At 42.8% G+C, this 23,203-nt stretch overlaps 1 protein-coding gene across 1 annotated transcript in view; it reads right to left on the reverse strand.

The window, feature by feature from the left end:
- The window catches only part of LOC124044709 (ATP-binding cassette sub-family C member 8-like), a 142,530-nt gene that overhangs the window by 113,528 nt on the left and 5,799 nt on the right, over positions 1 to 23,203 (reverse strand). The window contains exons 2-4 of the mRNA XM_046364145.1: positions 13,324 to 13,486; positions 6,745 to 6,886; positions 5,772 to 5,893 (exon numbers count right to left, since the gene is read on the reverse strand). Coding sequence (XP_046220101.1) covers positions 5,772 to 5,893; positions 6,745 to 6,886; positions 13,324 to 13,486 — 427 coding nt within the window. The remainder of the gene's footprint in view (positions 1 to 5,771; positions 5,894 to 6,744; positions 6,887 to 13,323; positions 13,487 to 23,203) is intronic.

Here is a 23,203-nt window from a genome sequence, read left to right on the forward strand (position 1 = left end):
CTAACTCATGTTCTCTCCCCTTCCCCTCCACCCGCTCCCTCCCTCCTTGCTCTCTTCACCTCCCTTTCTTTCTCCCTCCCTCCCTTCCCTCCCCTCCTTCTCTCTCACCCAGACTTTCCAGTTGTTTAGTGATGTATGTCCATGGTTGTTAAGCTCAATATCCATAGAAACAGAGTGAAAAGAAGGGACTCAGTATTGAAAACGGTGTCGATTCAGATCCTGTTGTAGCAGGTTGCCATGGTGAGTCACAGTCAACGAATCAATCAACAATATAAGTCCTTTCTATAGGGGGGGTGCAACAATATTAGGAAGGTGTTCTTTGAATGTTTCGTACACTCAGTCCTTTCAGTGTGTTTGTTGTGGCTGTTTTGAAGGTCAATGACTTACAGTATTTGTCAGGCCTGCAGTTGTACTGTAAATCTCTAATGGAAGGCAGAGTCAATAAGAAGCCTATGGAAAAGGTGATCGACGGAAGGATGGTTGTGAAGGAAAGTGAAGAGTGAGTACTACTGATTAGAGTTCCACAAAGGCCTTATTCACTGAACATTTCAAAAGATCCCATAAAGAAGAGAGAATGGATAACGGCGTTTGACATATGGCCATACGAGCATATCTCTTCTATGTTCTCTATGTCTATCCATCCCTCCAGCCCCAGCTGTAATCAGAGATTAAAGTCTGTCCGAGACTCCGCCTGTGGGGTCACTCCCTCGACTAACACACATTGGCAACGCATCGAGGTTGAGGCTCAAGCACTGATGTGAACGAGGGAACTGGAGGAAGAGTGAACGAACATGGGCAGAACGCGGATGAGTTAATGACGCAGGAGGAGGAGGAGAAGGGAATTATGTGATCAGACGAAGAGGAGGAACATGGCAACTGAGGGGATGATGAAAGAAGTCAACATTGACGATGAGAGAACCGTGAAACGACAAAGACCACCTAGTGAGCACAAGACATTGAAAATACATAATTTCAACCAAAAGAAGACGTATTCTTTTCAATGGCTTCTGCTCATAGGGCAATGGACTGAGCTGGGACATGGCATTTATTGATAGGATTTTATAGATCCTCTATAAAGAATATTGGCTATCAAATTATAACAACTAGAAGACATTAGTGTTGATGCTTGACGATGTCTCGATGATGCAACAAAAATATTTATTTGGTAATTACCACACAGGAACGTGTTACCGAGTGTTGATATGCCAGTGTAACATTGTTGTTAAAGAATCCAAGTGTTGGTCTTAACCAGAGTTAAACCATATCTATGGTTTTGCATGTACATTGATTGATTCATTAATCTTATCCTACTCAAATATAAGTAACATTTTTCTAAACTAATCCAATCTGCTCTTTGGACTTACTACACCGGTTTCTGAAATGGTTGGTTCCTTGTCTCATATCTTTGTCTCCCCATCCCAGCAGTCAGCCTGAATTCAGGTTGCGGGTGAATAAACATTTAAAATGTTGAATATCCCCACTCTGGCTGGATTCCAAAAGGAATTACACATCACTTTGCAAGCCATCATAATGCGACTAGCAGTCCTGAAAACCTTGAGATTCAGGCCACTGCATTAGGGTAAAACTAGGCTCTCAAAATAAGGCTTTATTAACTACTTGTATTGTGTTGAAGAATTACATTTTTATGATAAAGTATTCACTTAGAATCTCACTTAATGAAAGCCACAGTGGACAAAAATATATTACTGCAAAAACCATGTCTCTATGACCTCGCTACCATCTAGAAAGCGGAGACGGTACAGATGCATCAACGCTGGGACCGAGAGACTGAGGATCAAACAGCTTCTATTTCCAGGCCATCAGACAGTTAAACAGTCACCACTAAGCCGACTTCCGCCCAGTACCCTGCCCCTGAAGCCCAGACACTGTTACTAGCCGGCTACCACCCGGTACTTTACCTTGCACCTTAGAGACCGCTGCCCTTATGTCCAGAACATAGTCAATGAACACTGTAATGGTGCTTACATACTGTATTACCCATTTGATATGTATATACTGTATTCTAGTCTTGGTTTGTGGCTGACTAAATACTTTTTCCCCCACTGTATATACTTTTTTGCCCCACTGTATATACGTTTTTGTCCCACTGTATTATTTCGATTCAAGACCCAGGTCCGGAAGCTGATTTCCTGCAGTTCTATCCATTTTGCTATGGGGTTTTGTACTGTGTATTTATTCTGTATTATCCACATAGCACATTCTATTATTTCTACTACTGTACATTACATTTTAGTTACACTGTTTATACACACCACATATTTACATATATACTGGATTCTTGACAAAAATCACTCTAATATACACTATATATACAAAATATGTGGACACCCCTTCAAATGAGTGGATTTGGCTATTTGGCTACTATCAGCCAAACCCGTCGCTAACACGTGTATAAAAGTGAGCATGCAGCCATGCAATCTCCATAGACACATTTTGGCAGTAAAATGGCCTTACTGAACAGCTCAGTGACTTTCAACTGCATGCCACCTTTCCAACAACTCAGTGCGTCACATTTCTGCCCTATTAGAGATGCTCCGGTCAATTGTAAGTACTGTTATTGTGAAGTGGAAATGTCTGGGAGCAACAACGGCTTAACCGCGAAGTGGTAGGCCACACAAGCGCACAGAACAGGACCGCCGAGTGCTGAAGCGCACAGCGCGTAAGAAACATCTGTCCTCGGTTGCAACACTCACTACCGAGTTCCAAATGCCTCAGGAAGCAACGTCAGCACAAAAACTGTTCGTCGGGAGCTTCATAAAATGGGTTTTCATGGCCGAGCAGCTGCACACAAGCTTAAGATCACCATGTGCAAGATCACCATTGGCTGGAATGGTGTAAAGCTCGCCGCCGATGGACTCTGAAGCAGTGGAAACACGTTCTCTGGAGTGACGCTTCAACATCTGGCAGACCGACGGACGAATCTGGGTTTGGCGGATGCCAGGAGAACTCTACCTGCCCCAATGTATAGTGCCAACTGTAAAGTTAGGAATAATGGTCTGGGGCTGTTTTTCATGGTTTGGCCTTCATAGAAGGGAAATGTTAACGCTACAGCATACAGTGACATTCTAGACAATTCTGTGCTCCCAAATATGTGGCAACAGTTTGGGGAAGGCCCTTTCCTGTTTCAGCCTGACAATTCCCCCGTGCACAAAGCAAGGTCCATACAGAAATGGTTTGTCGAGATTGATTTGGAAGAACTTGACTGGCCTGCACAGATCCCTAATCTCAACTCCATCGGACACCTTTGGGATGAATTGGAGCGCTGACTGCGAGCCAGGCCTAATCGCCCAACATCAGTGACCGACCTCACTAATGCTTATATGGCTGAATGGAAGCAAGTCCCTGCAGCAATTTTCCAACATCTAGTGGAAAGCCTTCCCAGAAGAGCGGAGGCTGTTATAACAGCGAAGGGGGGACCATTTTGGATTAAGATGATCAACGAGCAGGTGTCCACATACTTTTGGTCATCAGTGTATGTTGATGTTGGGGCGGTGCATAAGAAGTTGATACAATTGTAAAATTTCCCTTTAAGGGTTTACAAAAAAAACACCCATAAATCTAGTTGTTTCAACTAATTATTATTAATTAACTTCTTCCACAGCGTTTTTTCCCCCCCATTTACTTTTCGGTCCAATTGTTACAACACCAACAACAATAATCCTAAATAATAATTTATAGTGTGAGACAAGTTGAGCAAACATTGTTTTCAATTGACTGAGTTTTTGCCAAAGTTCTCTCAAGTTTGGGCCAATTAAAAGTTCAGGTAACACTGGGACCAAAACATTTTATAAACAACAAAAAAAGGCTGTGGAACCAGTTACTTAATAATATTTAGTCGAAACAACTAGATTTTCTTCACAATGTTGTGCGTATGACTTTGTCGGTGGTGGGAATGGCTGGTCTCATCTTTCACCGTCAACTTGCCAGATGGTTTTGATATCCGTTCATCATGATCCTTACACCTCAAAGCACAACAAGCTGCTTAATGTGAACCTTTTCACTCGTGAGTTCCAAATATCTCTAACCGTCACCCCTGCACCAGTTGTTTCATGCGCACGATGTCAGAATGTTCTCACTGTTGCGGATCATTTATGTTTGCGGCTTTACTGAGCTGGACAAGCACTTCCCTACAGTTTCCCAAGATCAAGTATGAAGACATTGCTCATCTCTAGTCAGAACAGGCCTTGCACAAATGTTTTCCCCCAGCACATTTTGTGGCTGGTATGCTGTCCCTCCACTTCATCTCGGGCCTAACAATACCTGTACCAATATATCGTCCAAACACCGGCTTTTTGGGCATTATCACTTAATTAGAATTTTCAAATGTCATGCTTTTTGAGCACATAAAAAAGGAAGTAAGGTATTCGAATATTGAAGTAGAACCAGACGCCTGCATTTTTATGTGAAACTCATAGATTTTGGTGGGTAGTCCCTAAATATGTTTTTACAGTTTATAGATGCTGGATCAGTGTTCAATTTGAAACTGTTTAACCCTGGAGAATTTGCTGTGCAGAATCTCATCAGTACCATGTCATGAAAGCATCCTTCTTTACAATCTTAATATTCTCTGCTGACATTTGTATCACTACTTAAAATGTAATTAAGTAGAGCCTCTCTTCACTTTATTTTTTAAAAAGTTGTACTGAAAAAAAATGCAAGATTATAGTCACATAATGTCCTCATTCGCTTCCAGTAAAGAGACACAACAACACCTATTTTAACCTCCCCATGAGGAAAACATCTTTTGATTAGTGAACCAAGGTCGATATTGAATTTTTTTAACTCGCTCGCCTCACTTTAAAAAACAACAACAATATGTTCAACATTAAACGGAATTTTATGGCATTATTTAATCTAACTGATTTATGAGGATAACTACAGTACAAAGTATATATTTCTTTTAACTAACCCCTTTCAACCTAATACCGGTATGGAATACACAAGACTAGAATCATTACACAAAGCAGATCTCTGACTCCTGCTTGATGGACACACATTGAATATTCTATTACTTGGGTTTCTGCCTCGAACTGCAGTAGAATTGATATCCATCCAATCAGAATAACGCAATTACACTTTAATGATAATTGCCTACAACCTTTACAGTCCTCAAACTCAACTCTGACCCTGGAAACCAGCTCCACTGCATTTTGAAACTTGTTCCCCTGTAATCAGGGACTGATTTAGACCTGGGACACCAGGTGTGTGCAATTAATTAACAGGTAGAACAGAAAACCAGCAGGCTCCGGACCTCGTAGGGTCAGAGTTGAATACCCCTGCTCTAGAGCAAAAAGCCATCTCATCTGAATATAAATTAACCATGCATCTGGGTTTAACATGACATTATTAATGCCTGTGGTTTAGACAAAACCGCAGTGCTGTACAAAATACTTCCTTACATTTGAATTGTGTTGATTTGGGCTTAGAAGACCCGAGGGGCCAGCAAGCCTGCAAGTGAGTCATGGTTATCCACCATTCAGTAGTGCCTAGCAAGAGGTTGCTCTCACACGTAACAGTAATTGGGGACATCTTCTACAGCCAGAGGCATCTTTGCGCTACAGGGAGTCAGACTTCAGCAGTTGAAGTTTGGAGGCTTGGATGTTTAACACTAGAGCGAGGTGAGCTCTGCATTGAAGTGATGTGGGCATTCTGGCATCATTTGCACGGTACGGAAGCGCACACACAAACACAGAGTATGCATACACACACACTCTGTTAAAGTTCTTGGAAAACTATGAAGGAGCCTTTACCTAGCAGTAGCTTGGGGAAGTTGGAGGTCTCGATGTTGTGGTAGTAGATGATGGAGGTGATCCCCGCCATGAAGGCCAGGCCTGCAGGCATGTACAGGTGCAGGTGGAGGGACTGGGTGAACCTGGGAGAACACACACAGGACAGAAGGGCTTTAATGCACACACAGATGCACACAAACATGCACAGCTGCACACACACATCCCAATTGGATAAGTTAAAATCATTCTATACACACACTCAATGCCGTATAAAAGCTGCAAGCAGACATTGTGCCATAGTGAATGGTATTCTAGGGCGAAAGTGCAGGAGGAGAGATCTTCCAATCAATTCACAAACGCATAGGAGAAGCTCTCAGCGCAGACAGGCAATCCTACAGTAATCATGTGTAGGGGACTATAGGGGACACGCGTGGGCAATCAACGTGAGAGGAGGAGAACATACAAGGACGGAAGAGAAAGCGAAGAGGTAAAAGCCAGAGAGAGAGAGAAAGAGACACACAAGACAAGATGAGAGAGAGAAAGACAGAGCGAGAGAAAGAGAGAGAGAGGCAAGGGAATGCAAAGGCTCCGATTGATTTCCTGTAATTATTTAACCTATGACCTACATTTGTGAATCACACACTATTGGATTGTGGAGTGAGAAGAGGGGGAGACCGATAAGTTGAAGACTAAATGGAGAAAGTTGACAGTGCTGCCATAAAAGTAGGTAAGGCTAGAAGTGCAGAGGAGGAAGAGAACCTAGTGACCTAGGTGGGGGGGGGCGGGGACAGTTTTGAAAAGAGTACAGTCTACAGCAGAAGCAGTCATTGAGAGGAGCAGAGGAGTTGAGAAGTCTGATGACACTGCTAGCTTTGCTAAAGATCCACTCGTGTTCAATGTTATGGAGGTGTACGGTCGTTGCAATGTCCTGGGGAGTCGGTGATGTCAAACATGGGGCGTGATTCCAGCGGAAGGGCAGGCGGAATGGACTCACCCATCGGAGACAACGCCCTCTGCGATCTCACAGACCAGGACGAAGAGGAGGACGAAGGTGAGGAGCCAGCGCAGGTTGTGACCAGGGAAGTGCAGCCAGGTGCTGTGGTGGATGTGCACCTTGGAGCTCTGGCTGCCCCAGCCTTTCGGAACACAGCAAACACAACAATGACACAGGAAACAGGATATTAGCTTCAGAGAACAGCGTGACATTTATCTGATCTGTTGGGCCGGTGAGAGTCAATTCCCAACTAAGCATCCGCAATAATATTATACATTTTACTTGTCTATGGCCGGGATTCAATCCGATCCAGCTCTTTCAGCTATGCACATCCTAAAGGTCAATGTTTCATAGTTCGCGTAGACCTCATTCATGGTAAACACTACAAAATGGTGGCTCAATCAAAATGTACACTTAATTGGCAAGCGTGCGATAAGGTGGATCTACCGCTGATCAGATGAAATACCGGCCTAAAAGAAGACACCACAGGAGGCTGGTAGCACCTTAATTGGGGAGGACGGGCTCGTGGTAATGGCTGGAGCGGAATGGTGTCAAATACATCAGACCACGGGTTCCACGTGTCTGATGCCACTCCTTTCCAGACATTATTATGAGCCGTCCTCCCCTCAGCAGCCTCCACTGGAAGACAATTCAGGCTATTGATTCCCGTAGAGACTATGGAGGGGACACACAAAGTCCACTTCGGGTGTATTACAATTCATGACCTTGGCTTAACAGCGGATAGGATCAATTCTACTGACTCCCCGGTACAACCTTGAAAAACGGTGAGCCTAACAAGAAAGTTGGCCCTGCGAGTCACAGGAGTAGGACTCGATTAAAAGGTCATCAAAGGGGAGTCAGTGGCGAGTCTGTCAAGGTCCTCACTGTGAGGTGGGTCACCCTCCGGGGGCCTGCAGCTAGGCGTGTCTAGATAGAGAGAGAGCAAAGCTACTGTACCTTGCCTGAGACCACCATTCCAGTTAGCTCTTAAAAGCTATTATAAAGTAGCACACTCACACACCTTACGTGCTGCTAGGTGCACGAAGAAAATGCAGCTTGATAAAAAGAAAGCACATTGGTGATCGAGATGTTTCTGACATTTAAATGGATCTTATTTACCAATGTTACGGTCAAACAACCTGCTTCAGAAGGCATCTAGACCACCGGTGTTGTTGGAGTATGTATTTTTATTACAGTGAGCTACTAAAACCTAACACCTCTCTCAACTGGCTACGGTGGTGTTTGAGCCAGGCAGTACCCGCCGGTCAGTTACATCTGCGTTTAAAAGGAGCGTAGCAGCTTACTCCGCTGTACCCCTGGGTTATTAAACACAACGCCTGGTCCTAACTGACCAAATGCTTATATCCTTAAACTGACATAACAATCTAATTGCTATGGGTTTCCATAGCAATGCATCCAACTGCTGCTCCCGACAACACCTCCCTACTAATTACATTATAATATCTGTTGGGGAGGTTAAGTTAATTAGTCAGCACTGCTGGCATGTATGCGCGCGCGCACACACACACACACACACATTAGTATTCTGTGTGTGTAACTGAAGCTCTGCAAACATTACGACGCCCATGGCTGAGCGGGAGATTCATCTCTTAGGGTCACTAGGCACCTTCCCTCTGACCTTCTCATCCAATTGGTTTTGAGGAGGTGAGAGGGTGCAAAGGGATCAAGGAAATGCAATTGAGATTCTCCCACAGGCTCAAGGTGACAGGGAGAGGGAGAGAGAGGAAGAGGATTTTCTCTTTTAGTCGTCCTTTTGAGCTAATCTTCCACGAGTCCTTAAACATTCAAATACAATTTCTAATACAATCACATTTTCACATAATGACACTGTAACAAACAGGCATAATACACTGACATATTGACCAGATAAATACTGTTAACAGTCTGCAATTATAGATTGGTTCCTTCATCTGCCATAGTCCTGCACAAACTTCCAATTTATTATATTTAAATGGTTCTAAAGTGCTGTTTGAATTTATATATTGAAATATTTCTGGTTAGCTCAGATAAATTATTCAATCTCTTTATTGCTCCAAGTCTAAATGTTATTTTGCCCATTTCTCTTTTCTGTCTGGATAATACATGATAATACATGAATGTCTGTCTCTTACCAACTGAATACTGCTGTGAATAGAGTTTGGCCGTTCTAAATGGTGTACAGAACAGTAGTTCACCTGACTCTCAATTCATGTTTGGGTTGTTTGCTTAAAAATCTTCCCTGGTAAATATTTAGCTATCCTTCCAATCATGCCATGCCATAGAAAATGTTTTTTTTTTTTACATCGATGATTTATTTGAGACGACCATGTTATGCATGTGTCTAGCAGCACTCCTAGTAGTGTGGTTTCTGCCACTTCCTCAATTTGTACTCCCCCCATACTTAATTGTATCCCATGCTGTGTTGGCCTTTTCCTGGTGGAACAGACCAACATAACCTTGGTTTTCTTGGTGTTCGAAACAAGTTGGTTCAGACAAACCCACTCCTTGATATTTCCCAGATCTACTTGTAGAGTATGCTGTACCTATTGAAACGATTGTCTTGCTGTATAAACTATAGTATCATCCGCAAATATAGTAGCTTGAGTTTCAGATGAGGGCTACTGAAAGCCGTTGGTATATATTAAGTAAAGAAGTGGCCCAAGGAAGCTGCTCTGCGGTATTCCACAGTTTAACGCATGAAGGGAAGAAAACGACCCATTGATATAGGTACACTGTTTCCTGTCAGTTAGATATTACTGTACCCAATTCAATGCTGCCTCCTTCAAAAAAATATTTAATGATCCACTAAATCAAATGCTGTGCTAAAATCTAAAAATAGTACACCCACAACTACTATCAATAGCATTGAGCCACTGGTCAGTCATGTCAACAAATGCAGTGGAAGTGGAATGCTTTTTGCGATAAGCATGCTGATTGGCTGTGATAAGATCATTATTTTCCATATACTCCCATATTTGTCTACTCATAATACCCTCCAATATCTTACTGAGGGAAGGGAGTAGACTGATTGGTCGACTATTGGCAGGAGTAATGGGTTCTTTGCGGTCTTGGATTGGACACAGTTTAGCATGCTTCCATACATTTGCAAATGTCCCCTTTTCCAGTGACCAATTAAATATGTATTTCAATGGAGCTGCAATCTGGGGAGCAGCATAGCGAAGTAAAAAATTGTCCATAAGATTTAACCTGTAGATTTACCATTGGGTAATGACTTCAACAGGTTTAACACCTCGTCTACTGACACCATTTATAGACGAAAAGAGCAGGTTTGTTCACTCATAATATAATCATCAATCCATTGGACAATAGCTTGTTTGGAAGAATGGGTATTTACAGCATCGCGCAGTAAATAAATGTTCTTGGTAAAAAGAAAATATATATATGGAAAATGATTGGTAATATCAGCTGGTTTTGTTGTTGTTCATCCGTCAACCTCCACACTAGATGGGCATGATGAGATGGATGTACCAAGGAAGCCCTTAACTGTATTCCATACCTTTTTACAATTAATAAAATCATTTTTGTAAAATAGATTTTTTTTCTTATGATTTAATTTAACTGCATAATTACATAGTGTTCTATAATTCTGTTAATAAATGTGTAGTTTAGATTTCGCTGCCGAAAGGTGACCTGACCATTTGTTTCAAACCACAGCTCTCGGGCATATCTCATTCATTGAGTTATATTTGAATTATTATGATCCTTCCAATTTATATTAAAACCACACAAGATAAATACATCTCTGTTACTATCTGTGTCCTGGTCAAACCCAGATAGGACACCGTATATGATTCTGAATGTACAGTGCTACACCCACATCATTCCTATTCCTGTCTCTTCTCAGTAGACTTTATCCATGAAAGGTCATTTGCCCATCATTTACAGATGCATCAAAATGTGTTTCGGTCAAAGCTAAAATATGAATATTACATATGTTGACCATGTTAAAAACCTGAAGTTTTTTGTTAGGAAGGCTACATACATTAACCTGAGCTATATGCAACCCTTCCCTTGTCAAGTGAAGATCAGTAGAGCATGTATTTGTTACAGATTTGAACATTGGAATAAAATAGTTACTCAAATCAAATCAAATGTATTTATATAGCCCTTCGAACATCAGCTGATATCTCAAAGTGCTGTACAGAAACCCAGCCTAAAACCCCAAACAGCAAGCAATGCAGGTGTAGAAGCTCGGTGGCTAGGAAAAACTCCCTAGAAAGGCCAAAACCTAGGAAGAAACCTAGAGAGGAACCAGGCTATGTGGGGTGGCCAGTCCTCTTCTGGCTGTGCCGGGTGGAGATTATAACAGAACATGGCCAAGATGTTCAAATGTTCATAAATGACCAGCATACTCTAGAGTCCTGATACAGTTGTCCGTTGATATAAAGTTTATCCATCACCATAGAGACTCGTTGATTCAGGCAACGCTTTTCCTTCATGATGGGATATAGTTTATTTTCTCCTTTCATTGATCTCCGTGGGGAAGTGATCACTCATTCCAAAATCTCGCCATTTACTTTTGCTTAAAATTTTCAAAACATGCAATGATAGCCCGTGGCCTATTCCCAGGGGTCTTGCCCATTCTATGGACCCTGGAGAACGTGGCCTATTCTCAGGGGCCTTGCCCATTCTATGGACTCTGGAGAACGTGGTCTATTCCCAGAGGCCTTGCCCATTCTATGGACTCTGGAGAACGTGGTCTAAGAGACATTGCGCACGACATCAGTGGGCAGTTTCAGTTGAGTTGACGTAAAGCCTCGGGCAGTGTCCTCACAGCCTCTGCTGTTGTCATTCTCCGGTATCCCTGAAAAGATTAGATTGTCCTGCATTGATCGACGTTGTACATCAAGCAAGGTTTATTTTACGTTGTTTGTTCTCCCTTTGCACCACCTCCACCTTGCCAGGAATAGAGTCTACAGTACCTTTCAGTGCCGTGTTCTCTTTCCTTACGTCATCAATCTGACGTTGGCTGAATTCCAGACTGGCACGTAATGCATTGATGTCTTCTTGTAGTATAACCAAGATATCAAGTTTGGCAAGCGTTTCCATTGATGAATTTCAACAAGTCAACATCCATAAACCTCTACCCCCTCTCCACGCGCGCCCTCTTGCTTGGAGTTGGTTTGATACCGCTTGTCCAACTTGGTTTTCGTTTGTTTCGTTGATTGGGTTGGTTGTCCTCAACAACGCTCGAATCCTCCGAAACCAGCTGACAAGGTACAAATCTGTTGTTCTGCCCCTGAACAGGCAGTTAACTCAGTGTTCCTAGGTTCTTAACTGTCTAGTTAAATATTTCTCGTTAATCACTTTGGGGCGGCAGTGTACTAGGAACCGGAAGGTTGCAAGTTCAAATCCCTGAGCTGACAAGGTTCTGTTGTTCTGCCCCTGCAGTTAACTCAGTGTTCCTATCTTATACCTATCTTTCTCTTTCTCAGCTCCCCTCCTATTTATACCGCGCTTTGTACTAGCTCCATCTTTTATCTTCCTTCTAGCTAATGGGTTTATCCCAGTCCATAGTAGTGTCGGGGAAATCTGGCATGGCACCCTATTATCTTTAGAATGCACATATTTTTTCCCCAGAGCCAGTGGAGCACTGTAAAAGGAATAGGGTTGAATTTCAGATGTAATGTAGCCTCTCTAACAGTGTCGCAGGGACGTAGAGACTTGGTCAGTCACACACTGATGACACATGGCCAAGCACGTAAGAGTCACTTCACCAGCAGTCACAGGGACACAAAATGGGTCTAGGAATGATAACAGCTGAAGAAAGTCACAGCACATTACAAAACTGGGACGGGGACACAGTGAACTTGTCACACATTGATGACGCAGAGGTGGCCAGCCGGTCACACGGTGATGATGACACCAGTGGAATTGGAGGGGGTAGCCAGGTGGAACAGACTGGCAGGCGAGCAGGGTTTTGCAACCCGACCCTACAGTAGATTCTGGTTCCAGCTCCTGCTCGCGAGGTCTAAATTCCAGCAGAAAGGTCACATTTGTTTGTCAAAAATAAAAATTCTTCCCACAACGAGGGGTTTCTTGGAATATGTCCCAACCAGCCTCCCACCCCCACCATGCTTCACCTAGGGTCATGTTCCCATTAGAATGTTAATGGTTTGACCATAGGGGACACACTGTTAGTTGATGATGGCGCTTGCAAAGCCAGGATTATAGGTTCAAATCCCGGGTCCACCAATACGTCAAATGTATGCACACATGACTGTAAGTCACTTTGGATAAAAAGCTTCTGCTAAATGGCATTTATTATAAACTGTACCGTGGACTATATATTCCTATGCAAAATGAATTAATGCATAGTTAGTTAAACAAAACAAAATAACTACAGCTCGGTACACTCCCTTTAGCATATGCTGACACCATCACTGATTACCAGCATTACAGATCATTTCATTGCAACATAAAGCACCCAGTAACGGAGTGAATGGCTCAGTAATGAGCTACCATAGGACAGTTATGCTTGTGCGTGCGTCCGTCAACATATTTTCCCGCTCTTGTGGTTGTGAGACCGTGTGGCTCTCACCTCGTGGTAACACTCACCGATGAAGAGGATGGGGAAGGTAATGAAGAGCAGGAAGATGTGCGGCACCACGTTGAGCGCGTCCAGGAAGCAGCCGTTGTTGAGAACGCCGCTGTCCACGTTGTACGCCAACGAGTTATTCTCGTTCCCACAGAACGCCAAGGACATGTTGGAACCGGGACTCTACGGGGGGAAAACTCACCACAGGAAAGGAGGAGGAAAAAAGGGGAAAAAGAGGAGGAGGAGGAGAACAAGAAAAAAGGAGAGAGAATCTCTCAGAGCATGTTGTTTCTTTTGTAGGACACTGATGTATTTCCAGCGGCAGGTCTCGATGAGTTAGAACGTGACCTCCGCTCTGGTAGTTCCTCTCTTTCACATCCTGGCTCCCAATACCAGATCCAGAGAAAAAGAAGGGAGAGGGAGAAGAAAGGAGAGAGAGGAGGAGGGTAATTACAGTCCAGTTAAAGGGAAAAAGCTGCACTCTTCGCGTTCCTGAGAAGCAGCATTGCCAGCGGAAAGCTCGCTGGTAACAAATTCCTGCATCCTGTTCCCCTGCTGTCTCCAAAACACATCCTTGATACCCACGTCTGATTGCCAGGCCAGCTTTGTCTGTTCGTTCTCACGTGCAAAACGCTGCACAGCTCCTCTGGAACACACCCCACAAAGACACAAAACACACACCGGCGCCACACACACACACACACACACACACACACACACACACACACACACACACACACACACACACACACACACACACGAGAGCGGAGTCCTCCTGCGGTGCACCTGCTATTCCTATCTCTGTAAATGAGATTTCAGAGTCGACCTTGCAAGACGACAACTGAGGGTGAATGTGAGACAGTTTGTTCGTACAGAAGAGACGACCTGCTAGAGGTGGCACGGAGAAAGGGAGCGAGAGAGAGCGAGAGAGAGCGAAAGAGAGAAAGGTGAGGGGTGAACAAGACAGAGGAAAGAGAGAGGGGGTAATCAAAGAAGAGGAGGGGTGAACATGAATGAAATAAAGAGAGAGCGAGAGAGAGAGAGAGAGACAGACAGACAGAGAGAGAGACAGAGAGACAGAGAGAGGTGCCAATGCTGACATCCCAGAGGAGAGTTAGGCTACGTGAGAGGCATCTGGAAGCATGCTAAATCCAAACCCAATTATTTCCAGGAATTACATAATGATATCCCTTCATTTGTTCATTGGCTTTCTACATATTCACCTGTGTTCAAGCACTCAGGGACAGAAAGAACAAAATGGTGACAGAATAACTAGATTGCTGTAGTGGCACAGACATGCAGTACCAGTCAAAAGTTTGGACACACCTACTCATTAAAGGTTTTTTCTTTACTATGAAATAACACATATGGAATCATGTAGCAACCAAAAAAAGTGTTATACAAATTAAAATATATTTTATATTTGAGATTCTTCAAAGTAGCCACCCTTTGCTTTGATGACAACTTTGCCTTGTTAAAAGTTCATTTGAGATTTTTGGTTCCAACCGCTGTGTCTTTGTGAGACGCAGAGTAGGTGAACAGATGATCTACACATTTGTGGCTCCCACCGTGAAGCATGGAGGAGGAGGTGTGATGGTTCTTTGCTGGTGACACTCAATTATTTATTTAGAATTCAAGGCATACTTAACTAGCATGGCTACCACAGCATTCTGCAGTGATACGCCATCCCATCTGGTTTGTGCTTAGTGTTACTATCATTTGTTTTTCAACAGGACAATGACCCAACACACCTCCAGGCTGCGTAAGGACTATTTGACCAAGGAGAGTGATGGAGTGCTGCATCAGTTGACTTGGCCTCCACAATCCCCCGACCTCAACCCAATTGAGATGGTTTAGGATGAATTGGACCGCAGAGTGAAGGAAAAGCAGCCAACAAGACTGTTGGAAAATTATTCCTCATGAAGCTGGTTGAGAGAATGCCAAAAGTGTGCAAATCTGTCATCAAGGCAAAGTGTGGCTACTTTGAAGAATTTTGATTTGTTGAACACTTTTTTGCTTACTACATTATTCCATATGTGTTGTTTCATAGTTTTGATGTCGTCACTATTATTCTACAATGTAGAAAATAGTAAAAAATAAAGAAAAACCCTTGAATGAGTAGGTGTCCAAACTTTTGACTGGCACTGTATATACTGCTGTAACGAGTACGCTAGGAGTCGGGAGTGAATTTAATAATAAATGAAACATGGAACAAAACAAGAAACACGAGTAGCGTACAGACATATAACACAGGAACAGAATCAATATCGCCTCGGGGAAGAACCAAAGGGACCGACAGATATACTGTAGGGGAGGTAATCAGGAAGGTGATGAAGTGCAGGTGCGCGTAACGATGGCGGCAGGTGTGCGTAATAATGAACCAAACTGGTGACAAACGAGCGCCAGAGAGGGGGAGCGAGAGTAGACGTGACAACTGTCTAAAACACAGGAACATAAAATATGAATGGCATCCTAAAAAAACAGACTACTGTATGTTATGCTGTTTTATTGTCAGGGTTATACTCTATGGATCCCAATGACATTCTGCTCATTCACGCAGGTCATCAACCCAAGGTACAGAATGCACAGAGTAAATTCACACTTTTTTATAATTGATGTGTAGATCAAATACAGTAATCTGGGCGATGCCCAGCTCAGCTGTCAGGGGTGAGAGGTGACAACTGGGCCACGTTCAGTTGCAAAATGTTCCAAATAGAAATACCATGAATAGAGCCGGCGTGATTCCTTATTCTACATGTCAGAGAGGCATGTTGGTTCCACATAGCATATTTCTAGCTGAATGATCAAAAACAGCGCGCTCTACTGAACGCACCTCTGACGCTAGAGGGAGGCACAGGGAGGGAGGGGAACAGAGTGAAGATGCACGGCTGGTCGTCGAGACACGATACCTGATACCTCCCTCGACACCCACGCAGTGTTCAGCAGGATGCAACTTTTTGGAACATGGAGATAGAAATATACTATGTAGAACAAAACATGCCTTTCTGACGTAGAAGGAATCACGTCAGCTCTATTCATGGAATTTCTATCTGCAACGTTCTAGAACATTTTGGAACTGAACGTGGCCCCGGGGGAATGCAACATCTGTAACTCTGTACCCTCACTTCCTATCCTGCACCAAAATACCTCCCCACGTGGGAACGAAGAAGTTGGCATGAGGGAGATATCCAGTAGCTTCCACAAACATCTCTAGGAAGAACTTTTAAATACATATACACTAAATGTAGATATTTTCTAGCTTTTCTATATACATTATATTGACATGTGCAACAGACATGTTGAATATATGAATTTGAGTGTTTTCTTTAGTCTCTCTGTCACGTGGCCAGGGTTTTGCACTTTTCTGACTTTTCTATTCGTTACGTAGCAACAGGCAAGCTCAATCAAGCACTGATAAAGTATTTTAAATAATTTCAAGAGCATTTGAATCTAGGTCTGATGTGCAACAATCAACCATCTCCAACCTACTTGTGTTTTTTCTTTTTAAATTGCTCCTCTGTAATCACGTGTGTGGCCAGCTTTAGCTGTGTTAATCTGTCGTGTCCTCAATTTGAGATTACCACCGTCCATTGTGGGATTATTCCCCAGGGAGAGTTTAAAACGTCAACTGTCAGAATTAAAAGGGGAGGGGCAGAACAGAAGCTTTAACAGCGGCTCAGAGGAACATTTTGATCCTCTCACGTTGGAACGTTCCAGAATGGAACTCACGTCGGAAGTTCTTGAAACCTTCAGTAAAATCACTGACCAGTGGCTACAGAGACCACTGACTGACTGACTTTCCTACCTTTCAGCTGCTCCAGTTGTACATAGGTATGTAATTGGTTTCAAATCTCTATTGGCAGCCTTTCAGGACCGGAAACTAAAGTGTTACGACTAATGGCCATGTGGCCAAATAGACAGACAGACAGACCTACTCACTGACAGACAACCGTCTCAGCTGTTCACAGTAGTCCACCGCTATGTATTTAGTGTATTCTCTGTGAACCTAAGAGGTATCTGAACATTCATCAGGACCTTTTGAAGAATATCTGACTCCAATGGGTGTATCCTGCCAATTCCAGAAGAGAGTAACCTAGGTTTAGCAGTTCTTTTTCTGGGTTACTGTGGTTCAACACAACATGGGATAAAAGTAGATTGCCTAACTGTGCAGCTAGGGGAGAGCTCTATAACTGGGAAACAACAGTTAGTTTCTGAGTCATTCTCTCACTTAAAATATTGAAATGTGGTGGATAATAGAGAGAGATCCAAATTGAGCAGCAGCTGCTGAAAAAAAATGTACTCTTACAAATATCGAAATGTACATGGTTTTAGAGTGAAGTACATTGGAAAAAGCAAACGGAAAACTGCAAGACTGAATGGGAGACAAAACAAGCAGCAAACGATGAAGATGAGCTTGTGTAAACGTATATTTTATATAAAATTGTGAAGTTATCTTAACTAGCTTCTTTTAGGAGAGTCCCTAACAACTTGTAAACAATCCAGCTAGCTAACAAAACATAGCTAGTTAACAACAGAAAGACAAAAAGGACAAATGACAAAAGATATCAAAGTAAAACAGCTCTCTAAAGACACTAGGGACAACTGCATTGATACAAGGCAATGATTATCAAAAGCCTGGAGGCTTGAATGTGTTTGCTACCCTAAAAGTAGAAGCTGAACTCATCTCAGAAGCTGAGGAAAAAGTCAAGGAGGGAGATGGAGAAAAGCAGACCCCAACAGCCTCTGTGACCCAGCAAGAAGCTCTCTGTGTCCTTCTACCTACCTTACCTGCAGCAGACAGAGCCAAGGACATGCCTACAACACCAAGAACACCTGCTATGCAACGTTTCCACTACACCCTCTCCCTAGTTGAAGCAGAGGTCATAGAGAGAACAAGCTTCAAGTGGAGGACACTGTCCAGAAACTAAAAGAAGAGATGAAACCGTTCAGGGAGGAGAGCAGAGCATCTTTTGCGAAATTAGAAAGCAGAAAGGACAAACTGAGTCAGACTAATGATGACCTCAGAGACCATCTGAGCACAACAAGAGAGGAGCTACAACAAAGAGAGAGGTACATTGACACCCTCAACCAGCAGCTAGTCATTATGTTCTCTGCATCTAGAGAACATGTCCACCAGCGTGGTACAACACAGGCACAACCTAAGACCAGCATAACCAGCATGGCCTCCACCACACAGCCCGATGACACTGCACCAGGTCAACCTACCGGCCTCCCAAGCTGCTCCAGCCAAGGTCAACATACCGGCCTCCCAGTCTGCTCCAGCCCAGGTCAGGCTACTAGTCTGTTCCAGCCTAGGTCAGCCTATCAGCCTCCCAGTCTGCTCCAGCACAGTCTGCTCCAGCCCAGGTCAACCTACCAGCCTCCCAGTCTGCTCCAGCCCAGGTCAGCCTCCCAGTCTGCTCCAGCACAGTCTGCTCCAGCACAGGCTGCTCCAGCCCAGGTCAACCTATCAGCCTCCCAGTTTGCTCCACCCATACAACCACCCACAACAGCAGTAATTCTCAATTCAAATGGGAGGTTCTTGGTCCAGGAAAGATTACTCCCTTGACACCAGGTGTATAACTTCTGAATAAGACTGACATCCCCAACAAATTACCTTCATGCCAAAGGTGAAAATGTATCTGCGGCAGTGAGAAGAGTGGCAGAGTGTTCCCAACAATCAATATGTTGTGTCCACCCTCCTACCAAGAAAATACTTCCCGGGACAGTTGATGGACAAAATAAAGCCCATCACTGTGCCATCACTGATGACTGTGCCTCACTCATAATGGCTCACCATCCCACTCGAACATGCGAACACTTAAAATGCCTTTGTAAAGTATTCAGACCCCGTTACTTTTTCTCCATTTTTCTAAGTTACAGCCTTAAATCTACAAACAATACCACATAATGAAAAAACAGGTTTATACGTTTTTGCTAACATACAGTGGTTCTTCCTTTAAAGGTTTTGAGCTTATGCAGCGACCGTTTGTGGTAGATGTTGGCAGATTGTGGTAAATTGCGTCATTCTGACAACAATGGCTGACACTTAAATAACGTGCCATAGAATTCTGTAGCACCCCACAAACTGTGCTGCAGTTCGCCTGGCTCCAGGTCATCTACAAGTCCATGCTAGGTAAAGCTCCGCCTTATCTCAGTTCACTGGTCACGATGGCAACATCCATCCGTAGCATGCGCTCCAGCAGGTGTATCTCACTGATCATCCCTAAAGCAAACACCTCATTTGGCCGCCTTTCATTCCAGTTCTCTGCTGCCTGTGACTGGAACGAATTGCAAAAATCGCTGAAGTTGGGAGACTTTTATCTCCCTCACCAACTTCAAAAATCTGCTATCTGAGCAGCTTACCGATCGCTGCAGCTGTACATAGTCTATCGGTAAATAGCCCACCCATTTTTACCTACCTCATCCCCATACTGTTTTTATTTATTTACTTTTCTGCTCTTTTGCACACCAATATCTCTACCTGTACATGACCATCTGATCATTTATCACTCCAGTGTTCATCTGCAAAATTGTAATTATTCGCCTACCTCCTCATGCCTTTTGCACACAATGTATATAGACTCCCCTTTTTTTCTACTGTGTTATTGACTTGTTAATTGTTTACTCCATGTGTAACTCTGTGTTGTCTGTTCACACTGCTATGCTTTATCTTGGCCAGGTCGCAGTTGTAAATGAGAACTTGTTCTCAACTAGCCTACCTGGTTTAATAAAGGTGAAATAAAATTTAAATAAAAAATTAACCTTTAAAGGAAGAACCACTGTGAGTGTTCAGACCCTTTACTCAGTACTTTGTTGAAGCACCGTTTTTGTATAATTTGATTTACATAACATGCCTACCACTTTGAAAATGCAATTGTATTTATTTATTGTGAAACAAACAAGGTCCTTCTGTAGCTCATTGGTAGAGCATGGCGCTTGAAACGCCAGGGTAGTGGGTTCGATTCCCGGGACCACCCATACGTAGAATGTATGCACACATGACTGTAAGTCGCTTTGGATAAAAGCGTCTGCTAAATGGCATATATATTATTATTATTATTATTATAAACAAGACAAACACAGAAAACTTGAGCATGCATAACTATTCACCCCCCCCACAAAGTCAATACTTTGTAGAGACACTTTTTGCAGCAATTACAGCAATTACAGTCACTGGGATTTTTGCTCATTCTTCAAGGCAAAACTGCTCCAGCTCCTTCAAGTTGGATGGGTTCTGCTGGTGTACAGCAATCTTAAAGTCATGCCACAGATTCTCAATTGGATTGAGGTCTGGGCTTTGACTAGGCCATTCCAAAACATTTACATGTTTCCCCTTAAACCAATTGAGTGTTGCTTTAGCAGTATGTTTAGGGTCATTGTCCTGCTGGAAGGTGAACCTCTGTCCCAGTCTCAAATCTCTGAAACAGGTTTGCCTCAAGAATTTCCCTGTATTTAGCGCAATCCATCATTCCTTCGATTCTGAACAGTTTCCCTGCTGATAAAAAACATCACCCCAGCTTGATGCTGCCACCACCATGCTTCATTGTGGGGGTGGTGTTCTCAGGGTGATGGGAGGTGTTGGATTTGCGCCAGACATAGTGTTTTCCTTGATGGCCAAAAAGGTCAATTTTAGTCTCATCTGACCAGACCACCTTCTTCCATATGTTTGGGGAGTCTCCCACATGCCTTTTGGCAAACACCAAATGTGATTGCTTATTTTTTTATTTAAACAAAGTTTTTTTCTGGCCACTCTTCTGTAAAGCCCAGCTCTGTGGAGTGTACAGCTTAAAGTGGTCCTATGGACAGATACTCCAATCTCCGCTGTGGAGCTTTGCAGCTCCTTCAGGGTTATCTTTGTTCTCGTTGTTGCCTCTCTGATTAATGCCCTCCTTGCCTGGTCTGTGGGTTTTGGTGGGCGGCCCTCTCTTGGCAGGTTTGTTATGATGCCATCATTTTTTAATAATGGATTTAATGGAGCTCCGTGGGATGTTCAAGGTTTCGGATATTTTTTTATTACCCAACCCTTATCTGTTTGGAGAGCTCCTTGTTCTTCATGGTGCCGCTTGCTTGTTGGTGCCCCTTGCTTAGTGGTGTTGCAGACTCTGGGGCCTTTCAGAATAGGTGTGTGTGTGTGTGTGTGTGTGTGTGTGTGTGTGTGTGTGTGTGTGTGTATAAATATATAAATATAAAAATATATATAAAAAATATAAAATATATATAAAATATAGACCCTTTGCTGTTGTTCTGGGATTGATTTGCACTTTTCGCACCAAAGTATGTTCATCTCTAGGACACAGAACGTGTCTTCTTCCTGAGCAGTATGACGGCTGCGTGGTCCCATGGTGTTTATACTTGCGTACTATTGTTTGTACAGCTGAACGTGGTACCATCAGGCGTTTGGAAATTGCTCTCAAGGATGAACCAGACATGTGGTCTTGGATGATTTCTTTTGATTTTCCCATGATGTCAAGCAAAGAGGCATTGAGTTTGAAGGTAGGCCTGAAATACACCCACAAGTACACATCCAATTGACTCAAATGAATGTCAATTAGCCTATCAGAAGCTTCTAAAGCCATGACATAATTTTCTGGAATTTTCCAAGCTGTTTAAAGGCCCAGTCAACTTAGTGTATGTAAACTTCTGACCCACTGGAATTTTGATACAGTGAATTAGAAGTGAAATAATTGGTCTGTAGACAATTGTTGTAAAAATGACTACAAAGCAGATGTCCTAACCGACTTGCCAAAACTATAGTTTGTTAACAAGACATTTGTGGAGTGGTTGAAAAACAAGTTTTAATGACTCCAACGTAAGTGTATGTAAACTTCCGACTTCAACTGTATCTACATTGGGAAACTTTAATATGGCAGTAATTGCCAGCAGAGCATTGTACGCAATAAAAACAACATTATTCAAAATCAACATCCCAATTAGATTTTGGACCAAAATATTTGACAACGTAATCCTACCAATAGCTCTTTACAGAAGGAAGGTTAGGGGACTTTAAAATGTGGGACAAACATCCAATTGAAGCCCTAAAGTCCATAGAAATGCACAAACTAATCATGCATGAGGTGCAGAATTTGACCACTTTCCAGTGGTAATGAAAAAACAAGAAATATTATTACAATTGTGGCTAAACCAAAATTCATGTCCAAATTCAAGTTTCCAATTGAAAGCACTTCAAACCCAAGAGCTGAGCCCAGAAACGAGCCCTCTCAGTCAGCTAGTGTTGAACCTAACCATCCAACCTGACACTAGCACTGCTTCAAAAGAAAGAATTCACGTAAACAATATCATGAACCAATAAAAAGGACTCATATTTACAACATTGGAAAAACGAAACAAAATCCCAAAACCGACCAGATTGCTATCTGCCCCTAAACAGATAATACTGACATTCTGATTATCTCTACTCTGTCAGAGATATGAAGCAGAGACAGATCCTTACCAAGTACAGGCTGAGTGACCACCAATTGGCAATAAAAACCGGCAGACATAAAAAGACATGGTTCCCCAAAGAGGAGCGTGTATGTGGTCACTGCACGACAGGGGAGGTAGAAACAGAGATGTACTTTCTCCTTCACTGTGAGAAATATATCTCACCAAGAGATTCATTATTCACAGAAATTACTATATATTTATTCCTAATTTAAATGTATTAAACCCAGAGGAAAAACCAAAAATACTAATGGGCGAAGGTGCAAGGGCTCCTCTTGCAGCCAAATATATACAGCACCAGTCAAAGGTTTGGACACACCTACTCATTCAAGGGTTTTCTTTTTCTTTTTTAAAACTATTTTCTACATTGTAGAATAATAATGAAGACATCAAAACTAATGAAACAACACATATGGAATCATGTAGTAACCAACAACAACAAAAAAGTATTTCAGA

This window comes from Oncorhynchus gorbuscha, linkage group LG01 (genome assembly GCF_021184085.1).
Source record: "Oncorhynchus gorbuscha isolate QuinsamMale2020 ecotype Even-year linkage group LG01, OgorEven_v1.0, whole genome shotgun sequence".
Taxonomy (NCBI): Eukaryota; Metazoa; Chordata; class Actinopteri; order Salmoniformes; family Salmonidae; genus Oncorhynchus; species Oncorhynchus gorbuscha.